General features: G+C 40.7%; 1 protein-coding gene across 12 annotated transcripts in view; it reads left to right on the top strand.

Moving 5' to 3' along the window:
- The window catches only part of GTDC1 (glycosyltransferase like domain containing 1), a 231,244-nt gene that overhangs the window by 189,431 nt on the left and 31,930 nt on the right, over window positions 1-9,883 (top strand). For 6 of the 12 annotated variants that reach the window (XR_014213431.1, XM_082198804.1, XM_082198805.1 and 3 more), the window contains 2 exons: window positions 4,870-4,940; window positions 5,654-5,745. Coding sequence is in view for 11 of the 12 variants with exons in the window: in XM_082198804.1 (XP_082054930.1) it covers window positions 4,870-4,940; window positions 5,654-5,745 (163 nt within the window). In the remaining variant the exon portion in view is untranslated. Of the gene's footprint in view, window positions 1-4,869; window positions 4,941-5,653; window positions 9,882-9,883 lie in introns of those variants that run through there. The other 6 variants (XM_082198810.1, XM_082198808.1, XM_082198809.1 and 3 more) reach the window with 1 other exon arrangement.

The following is a 9,883-nucleotide window of genomic DNA, read 5'->3' as shown; positions in this document are numbered from 1 at the left end:
TTGTTTAGAAACTTGATGGGGAAAGCTATAAATTATAGATGTTAATTTTCATTCATTAAATACTTCTTCAAAGAGCATCTGAAGGAGATGAAAAGCAGTAAGTTGTACTCATCATATGCAGATTCCGATACTTAGAAGTCATGATAGCAAATGCAAATTGAGTATTCTAAGCCAAGGCTCTTAAGGAAAGTGGTTCAGTCTTTTCCTTACCAATATGAGCAGCAGCAGCAGCAGCAGCAGCAGCGTGCTGTTTTAAAAAGGACCAGGTATTGGGGGTCCCTCTTAGTACTGGGCAGATGGACCAGCACTACTCAGCTTTATGCTGCCTCATTTACTTAGTGTTTTGCAATCCTTAATGTGCACAGCTGGCAGCTGAATGCAGGTCTGATTCTAACAGTTTAGACATCTTTAGATGTAGCAGATGGAAAATTTTACACAAATAAAGTGGGAGAAAGTGTGCAATTAAGGTTTGGGGGGGTTGTTTATTTATTTATTTATTTTAAAAAAATCTTTAGTTGCATGATGCATCCTGTGCTCATTTTCTGAACATCCGCCTAAGTGGGTGGCCCATCCTTTTAGTGTGCTGAATCCCTCCCTACCTTTGTGGCATTTGGCTCTGGATACCTGCCCAAAACTCTAAAACTTTTTATTTTTATTTTTGTTGAGTGTGAATGAAATACAAAATGCAGCAAATCAGCAAAAATGGGATGGAAAGGGAAGAGGAGACCAAAGTAGCAGTGTAATTGTATCAGTCCGGTACATTATGGTTACATTCCAGGCTAGTTAAGTCACTATGGTAAAATCCTTGGCAGGATTCCTCCCCCCCCCCCCCGGTGAGTTTATTCATGATGTTCATTATTACGGGTTGTAAAGAATATGAGAATTTAATTTTTTATATTAAAAAAAATGTCTTATGGAATGTATCACTTTCTTAGATCTTGTAGACATGCTGTGGAAACTATAACACAAAATATGAGTTACTTACAATAACTAATTTTAATCCCATCTGCTAAGTATGACAACATTAGCATTTCCACTTAATTAAAAACACCCTTAAAGCAGCAATGTTTTAATCACTCCATTTTATTTACTCTCCTCTGGTGTCACTTATAATTGTAACTTTTTATTTTTTTAATAATGAGGGGTTTTTTTCTTCCTCTGTGCATCACACAAAAAAGTGCTGTCGATAATTAGCAGTCTTCTGTTATTACTAGACTCAGGTGTCACAACTGTGTCTCATCCTCATTACAGTAAAAAATTTCACCTATCAGATTCATTATTGCCAGATAATGCAACTGAGAGACTTAGCAGGCCCTCCAGAAAAGTAATTCAGCCAAGCAAAATTATCAGCTAATTATATTTAGAATCAGAAGCCCAACAACTATTTGCAGATAAATTGTATGAATTGAAGGGAATAGATCTGAATATTAAGATTCATAGATTTAGCAGATGATTTCTTAATTGGAATATAAAGGTCATTTTAACAATGGGACTCTGTTGTTTCGCTGGGGATATTCAGGAATCAAAACTGAGGAATAGCTGCAGTTGCAAAGGTTTGAACTTAGCACAGAAGAAGCTTGAAGCAGGTCTGGGCAATCTCTGGCCCTCCTGCTGCTCTTGGAATGCCAGCTTCCATCACACCCAGCCAGCAGGCCCAATGGTCAGGGATGTTGGCAGTTGAAGGCCAGCAATAGCTCATGGGCCACAGATTTCCTTATCCTGGGTAAAGAAACAAGTTAGGTCATTGCCACACTCCATAGATCTACTTCTGTACCTATGGGGCCCCTATCTGTATTATGTGCAAGCCAGGTTACTGAATGCGGGGTTACATAACTTCCCTCATAGCATATACGAGGGATCTGCATTTTGAGCCTGTTTCCAGGTGCAGATCGCCTTTCATTGGGCTGAACCTATATATTTTAAAAATGGATTTGGTTTTTTAAAAAGCTGCATTTTGTGCTACCCATTGTGGCCCGTTCATCCCGAACCCTCTCGGAGTATATTGGCATGACGTATTTATCTTTGCATCAGTATGTAAGGTCATTTTCAAATAAAAGGATTAATTCCAAATCCTACATTTATTTTTTTTACCTGTCAAATTACATAAATACTGAATCCTGGTTTTACTAATTTGTGAGACGGACAGAGTCCTTGAGAAGGACTCTTCCTACACAGTGTTTTAAAGGTGACTCTTTAAACTGCAGCTTGGCCTGATGTTCTCTTTCAGGGAAAGAGATCAATTTGAAAATCACTTGCTTTTACATAATTTCATGATCTGAGGTATATCGCTAAAATCTCCACAGTGCTTTTTTTTTGGGGGGGGAGAGCAGCAATGAAAGCTTCCTTTGAAAATCTCTGCTCTTTGACAGTTATGACCCAACAGTAATTTAATGATCAAAAATATAACCATCTTCTCGGCTTTTAGTAAGTATTTGCCTTTAAATAAGGAGTATGATCCATGAGGATGTGTGTGGAGACCTGCTTTGAAGGATTCCCAGTGATTCAATTAGGACCCTTGTTTCCAATTACACCATACATATTGCATGGTCATGTTCGCAGGCAGCGTTGAGGGCTGGTGCAGGAGGGAGGAGAAATGGGAACTCTGGGTATTCCTCTCATGTCCCCATTAAATCCTTCCCCCTCCCTTGTTGCAAGGTAGCCATAATCCTAAATTTCTGCCCATTGCATTTGGCGATGTCATATTGGAAGTTGTTTGTCCTTAAGAGTTTGGTTGTGGCGTACATCTTGAATTCAAAAAGAAAGCCCTACCAGCTAAATTATAGTCAGTGGCAAATACTTTTTTTTCTCTCTTAAAAAGTGAAAAAGAAAAATGCTGGGGAAACAAAGCACACATCAATAAAGTGAATATTGACATGGCCTTCCTCTTTCACAAAGCGGAGGTGAATGCTGAAGTTAGAAAAGAAAATACGGTCCTTCAGCATTTGGGTGCCAATTAAAAGAATTTCAGAAAATAAACTTCTTCTTTTTTAAAAAAAGTAGTTTTCAATTTCACTGCAGAATTTCCAACCGACAGATTTTACAGCTTTATCTTTAAAGTTTACTGTATGTCTGATGATTGGCCATTACACGAGGGGGCAGGGGGGCAGAAAAGCTAAAGCAGTTGTAACTCAGTGCATAACTGCATGGAAAGATTAACAAAAATGCTTTGCTGCAACGCTCTAGCATTGTTTTTGCGTTTGCCTGCTGAAGCCATGAAGTTATGAGGTTGCAAATTGTGTCTTAAGCGTGCCACTCTGCAAATCGCTTAATAAATAAATAAATAAATAAATAACCCCAAGACAAAGGAGTGCTTGGATAACGCATTTGTAAGTAAAGGTTAGGTTATAATTAGTAATTAAAAGTATATAGGCATACACATATAGCTAATCTATTATGGGTTCAATCTATTATGCATTGCCAGACGGCCTTACGCAGTGTTTACAGACAGTCACTGAATTTATTCACATAAAGATCATGGCGGCGGCAAAGAGGTAGAAACCTACGCCATGCCAAGTGAGCACTTGAACTAGAGCTTTCTAGGCTGAAATTGTAACTCCACTAGCCAGTGTGGCGTAGTGGTTAAGAGCAGTAGACTCGTAATCTGGTGAACCGGGTTCGATTCCCTGCTCCTCCACATGCAGCTGCTGGGTGACCTTGGGCTAGTCACACTTCTCTGAAGTCTCTCAGCCTCACTCACTTCTCAGAGTGTTTGTTGTGGGGGAGGAAGGGAAAGGAGAATGTTAGCCGCTTTGAGACTCCTTAAAGGGAGTGAAAGGCAGGATATCAAATCCAAACACTTCTTCTACCTGGGAGAAATCCCGATTGAATTTGGCAGGGCTTAGGGTTACAGCTGTCAGTTTCCTGCTCACAGCAGAAGCAGGTAGCACCCAAACCACTTTTTAAAACATTCTCGGTGTTTAAACATGGGGAGTCCAGGAGGAGCAGGCCTGGCCCTATCATTAGGCAAAGCGAGAGCATCACCTCAGACAGCAGATGCCGAGGAGCTTGGAACAGAGTTGTGTGCATCACCCAGCCTGCCCTGAGCCTTCCAAGCTAAGCAGTTTTACTCTGGTATGGTAAAGGATGCTTTCTACCTCCTGTGCTTTCAACCCTCAGTTGCGTTAGTGCGCATGGATCGCCCTGTCACTGGGCCACAACTACTGGCTGCATTCCAGTACATGGTTACATGCAATGATGTCTCAGGACTCAGCTATGACAGCTGCAAATAAAATGTTTTAAGTGTGCTTTAAGTGCAATATACAATGTGACACTTGATGGCGATGGTGAGCCTTATGGAGAATTCAATGTATTTTTAAAAACACTTTTTTTTAAAAAAAAAGCATTTTAGGAACGTTTTTTATATGTGTGCAGATTCCACCTCAATGATTCTAAAGAAACTTAGATGTGTATAACCGGCTGCTGGATTGCACTGATGGTTCTTTCAAACCAGTTCCTTCATATTTGTGTTTGACAGCATTTTGGGAAAGAAAGAAAGAAAGAAAGAAAGAAAGAAAGAGAAAGAAAGAAGGAGTATTGTGGGTTCCCCACGTCCCCCCAGTCACAGTCTGCTGATTATGAAAACGTGTTGAGCAGTATCTTTTCTTTTCTTTTTTTAAAGGAGAGCTGTGTTTTGATTTATTCAGTGAACAAAACATATGCTTGCTGTTCTGTTCTATGTAATTCATGTGATCAATAAAATTATCTTTTAAAAAGAGCAACTTTGGCATTTAGGGAGATTACACTGAGGTACAGGGAATACGATTGTTGCAGCCAACTTCTGTGCTGTTGGCCCAAAATACGCTTTGGGGCTCAAAAATGTAATAATGGTACATAATCTGCATTACCTTCCCCTTTTTTCCCCTTCCCCAGGATAGAAGCTGTGCACTGTGGCTGCTATCCACTCTGTCCCAAAGCTTTGGTCTATCCAGAAATATTTCCAGGTAGTTTCCTACTTCTGCATTTTTTCTGCTGTGGTTTTAATTTATAATTAATTCTAAAACGCAAAGTTTGAGAATAAACTTAAGCAAGAGCAATTGTTTATTTGGCAAGCTACCATGTTAGCGCTGAGGAATTTTTTAAATGTGTTTTAATACATTAGACGAAGTTTATATTTACCATCTGTTCTTTCAAGATAACACAAAAGCAAGTTTTGAAATAGCATTCTTCATTGTTAGCATACACAGTCTATAGTGATAGATTTTATTAAAAAGGTCGCTTCGGAAGCGATAGCTTGCAGATTTTTTTTTTTTTTTAAAGATGACATACAGAGAGAAAGATTTAGGCCTGAAAAATCACACCAAATTATTTAAACAATTTAATACTTAATAATATGCAACCCTGCTACAGGATACACACTAATGTAGTACCAGTCCTTTGAAAAATCTCATCACTAAATGTCTCACATATGCATTGTGTTACATTAGAATAATGTATTTTAATCACCCAAAGGAGATGTCTAAACAGCACAACTACACAGTCTTATTTAGCATTAAACATCCTTGTGAGCTGAGGTAACCTTATAAAATCATGCTTAAATAATGTAAAACACGAGGCGGCACAGAGCAATATGCATTTTTAATTAGTAAAGTGACTAATATCGAGTGTGTGCTTTGAGGTTTTTGTTTCATTAAAAATGTATCTGTTTTTCCTGCAGCTGAATATCTGTATTCTACACCTGAACAGCTTTTTAAAAGGCTTCAGAATTTATGCAAGAGACCAGACATTGTAAGGAAACATCTCTATAAGGTATTTATTCTGAATAGGTATTCCAAGGTATTGTTGTGTATTAAAGAGTACAGACCAAAAAGAAAAAAAAGAAAAAGGCCCCCCTCCCCTTCCTTCTAAAAAGGAGAGAAAACCAGAAAACATTTAATTAACATCCTAATGTTTAAAGGAAACATGCTAGGGAGGGATATTAGTTGTTACACTAACAAGGATTAATTACACTAGATGCCAGTTGTATTAACCTAGGGTCTTATGAAATACGTGCGCTTAATGCATGCTACATGCTTTTTTAATTTATTGTTTTCTAAAATGACTGTCCTCCATGTTTGAACCCAAGAGGCTTATAAAAATGAACCTGGATTAATTTAATTCATTAGTATAAAAGGAAAGTGGAAGAGGGATCCTACAATTATACTAATGAGGATCAGCTTACCTCCCTATCTTAATTTAATCTCCCCTGGTGTGTTCAGGTGACTGACCAGGTGAGTACCACATCTCTTCTCCTTCTGTTTTAAGGCTGTTTTGTTACATTTCAAAGAAAACCCTTTACAACACCAGTACGCAAAGAAGAGAATCACATGGCACGGTTCCTGCTCCAAAGAACAGCTACCCGAATCCCCACTTTCTCTCTCTCCTGGAAACATCTAGCAAGGCCAAATGCATTGCGCAAGGTTGTCATAGCATTCTGAGTTTTCCCGCTCCCAAAAATGATAGCCAGTGAAGGGTAACAAGAGCAGGAATGCTCATCATGCAATTGTGACAGGCCACATGCTTCAGGTCACCAGATTTTGGGGCGTGGGGTGTGAGGAGAGAATCAGAAGAAGTGTGGATTGTGCAAAAAGGTGTAGGCTTAGGGGAAAGCCCAGGCTCAGTGGCGGAGTCCTGGTTCATGCCCTGGTATCTCCAGGTAGGGCTCTGTCTGATGCCATGAACAGGTGCTGCCAGTCAATGTAAGCCACACTGAACTAGATGACCATTTGGTGTGGCTCAGTATAGGGCGGCTTCCTATGTTCTTCCAAAGTGAAGAGATGTGCTGGAATTCAGTGTTGTGCTAAGTGGGGTGTATTTGTGGAGAACGAGGTTCACTTATGCCTAGGACTTCCCCCCCTGCCCCCAACCTCCCAAAGCAGATTTAGGGGAGTCAAGGAGGATAAAGGAGGGGGGATCAAGTCCTTTCGTGTAAGTGGTTGAATCCTGTCTTGTGGGCATCTGTAATTATCTGTTATTATTGGGGCTCCCAACCCTGAAATATTCTTATGGACTCTTACTTTGTGGACCTTATGAACCTTACAAACTTTGCTTTGCCTTGACCCATTTCAATTTTCGACCTCAGCTGCTTCAACCTGTGATTTTGCTTTTTCAGTTGCCTTTGAAAACTGGGCAGAGGTGGCTGGAATTCCACAATTGTTTTGCACTGGTATTGGGGGGGGGGAAGGAGTCATTGCATTGACTCCTTGTGTCTGGATTATGTTTCAGAAGTGTATGAGTGTAATTTGGGGTGCCAGTCTTAATGTCTAAATTTCAGAATGGCCCGAGTCCTGTAGAGGCTGCTTCCTTCCCCACGTCCAACCACAATTCTTAATATAGCCCTTTCTTAATAGTGGTGGCCAACTTTGAATGACAAGGCCATGTAAAGCTGCATTCTTGGCAGCTGCACTGCAGATGAGAAATCTCATTCTCCAAAGTCTGCTGAAACCCGAGCATCTGCTGAGTGCAATATAAGGGCTTTTTAGTGTTGCTGTTTGGTAGGTTGATGTTAACCAACTGGAGAGAGCATCTGAATTTTCACGAGCCTCCATGTCAATATTTTCTACTAATTCCATGTTTTTAAATGGAAGTTGTTGCCTGGCTTCAGCCTTTGAAAGGGGTGGAAATAAATTTCAGCAAATATAGATGCAGTTCACAGTAAGGTTCTCTTCCACATGCTTCATTATTCTAAGTGGATACTGTGCATGGTATTGGCCTAATGAGGCTGTCATTCATTTGGAAGGTGCCTGCATTGGAAAACTTCCCTATGGCTCATGCCTTCCTATGTGCTTGCAAAGGTCCCATTCATTTCGGTGGGGTGTGGGCAGAAGAACTTCCCAGTGGCTTTCACCACTTCCACTCATGCAGGAGAATGTCATGGCACACTATACCCTGAAAAAGCAGGTGGTACCCTCGTTCCAGGATGCCAGTATCAAGTAACTGATATTTGTAACAATGCTAATAAATGCATTCCTGACAATACAATTGGAGGCACATTTCCAAATTATGTTGTCTGGGATAAGGGAGTGATATAATGCCTGCTCCCTACCCCAGAAGTATCCCTGCCTACGTTTTCTGTACTTCCTTTCCCAATGCAGCAAATCTGTGCAAGAGAATTAGATGACTCCACTCTCTCCATGTGCAGTTTTCTCTTGTGACCTAAAAGTGGACATTTACATAAGGACAGACCGAAAGAAAATGTTGTTTCTGCAGGAAATGGTTAAACTTCAAGAGAAAAAAAGAGGAGAGAACCAAAAATGCAATTTAACACCCAATTTCAAGCTCATTATCTTTCATTGTCTATTAACTTGGCAATGGTTCAGAAGGTAGCTCATAATAGTTTAAAATGCTGACTGAACACTTCCACTGCTCAGCATTACTTCTTGAGTCAATACTATTGCATAGCTACACACGGAGGCTTCAAAGAGAGAAAAACAATCCTTAAAATTTTACCTTGACATTCGCTCTTTCTTCGAGTTCAGCTAAATAGCTTTTGCTGCCATGCAAGGGCTTGCCCTTTTGTCGTGGCTGCGGTTCTGCGGCTTCAGTGTGCAAGAGAGACTGGGTGTGTGTGTGTTAAAATGCAACATGGGCAGGACCAATGTAGATGCTTGAAAGGGGGTAGGATTTCCAAAATGTCGCTCAGGAGTAAGAGATGTGCATTATACAAGCCCTGCTCAGTAAAATGCTTCGTTTGCTTCAAGTGTCTCCTTCGGAGAACGTGCTCCTTGCTGAATTATTTATAAGTAGAGTTACCGCCACAGACATGGAGTAGTTTATCACATCACTTTGGGCAGCATGTTAATAACTCCAGCTGAATGCAAGTTTTAATTGCTCGTTGTGCAGTGGCAGTGGTGAATGGTGCTGGATAGGGCAAGGAGAATACTGTCAGAAGGGTCAACTTTAACCCCTGACTAAGAGCTTAGCTATGGGAAAGAAATGTACTTGCTTCTTGAATTCTGTTAATGCGGGATCATACTGTAGAAGGTATATAGATTTGTTCCTTGTGTTCTTTGCCATTCCAGTGTCTTTTATCATACCTAAGGCTACCAATTGTTTGTCTCATTCTTGGTCATTTTTTAAAAGTAACCGAGAAATGAAACTATTGTGGGACTATGATGGTAAGTTGTCCCCTATGCAGATACTTTTGTTTATCCGTTAGCTTGTTTTACAGTGTTAATTGTAACAGGTGCACTTGAACAAGAACACAAGAGGCCTCTTCAGGCGTTACAATTAAAAGTGTGCCCCACTGCTGTTCTTATCACCCACTGCAAGTTGGCAGGCAACCTTCTGAAGTGGAGAATCTCCTATGTAGTCGTACCTTGGTTCTCAAACGGAATCCGTTCCGGAAGTCCATTTGACTTCCAAAACGATCAGAAACCAAGGCACGGCTTCCAATTGGAAGCTCCTGCAGCCAATCGGAAGCCGCGGAAGCTGTGTCAGATATTTGGCTTCCAAAAATAGTTTGCAAACTGTAAGATTCACTTGTGGGTTTGCGGCGTTGGGGAGCCAAAACGTTCAAGAACTAAACTGTTCAAAAACCAAGGTACGACGGTATTTGTTGAGGCTTCCTGTGCATTTTAGCCTCTTAATTTTTCAGGATTCTAAAATATGCAGGAAGCCTCCAGAACATGGAAGCCACCCCCCCACACACACACACTGCAGAAGATGGATGGAAATGCCAATAGGAGAGCATCTCTTGTGGTTGTTCAGTTTCCGACTGCAACCTCTGAAGCAGGCTAAGGTGCCTTTGCATTCCGTAAACGGCAACAATCCCAAATGGTTGGATTTAAAGAAGTGTGACTGGAACTCTGTGTGATCGGTGTGGGTCTTTGTCTCTTCCTCCACTGGACCCCCCCCCCCCACCTGAGATTGGGGAGATCTTCAGAGATAGCATAGCATAGGGAAACTG

The sequence above is a fragment of the Podarcis vaucheri genome (assembly GCF_965113315.1).
Source record: "Podarcis vaucheri genome assembly, chromosome: 1".
NCBI classification, from domain to species: domain Eukaryota; kingdom Metazoa; phylum Chordata; class Lepidosauria; order Squamata; family Lacertidae; genus Podarcis; species Podarcis vaucheri.
The sequence above is the reverse complement of the archived record's forward strand: the minus strand, read 5'-3'. Positions and strand labels throughout refer to the sequence as shown.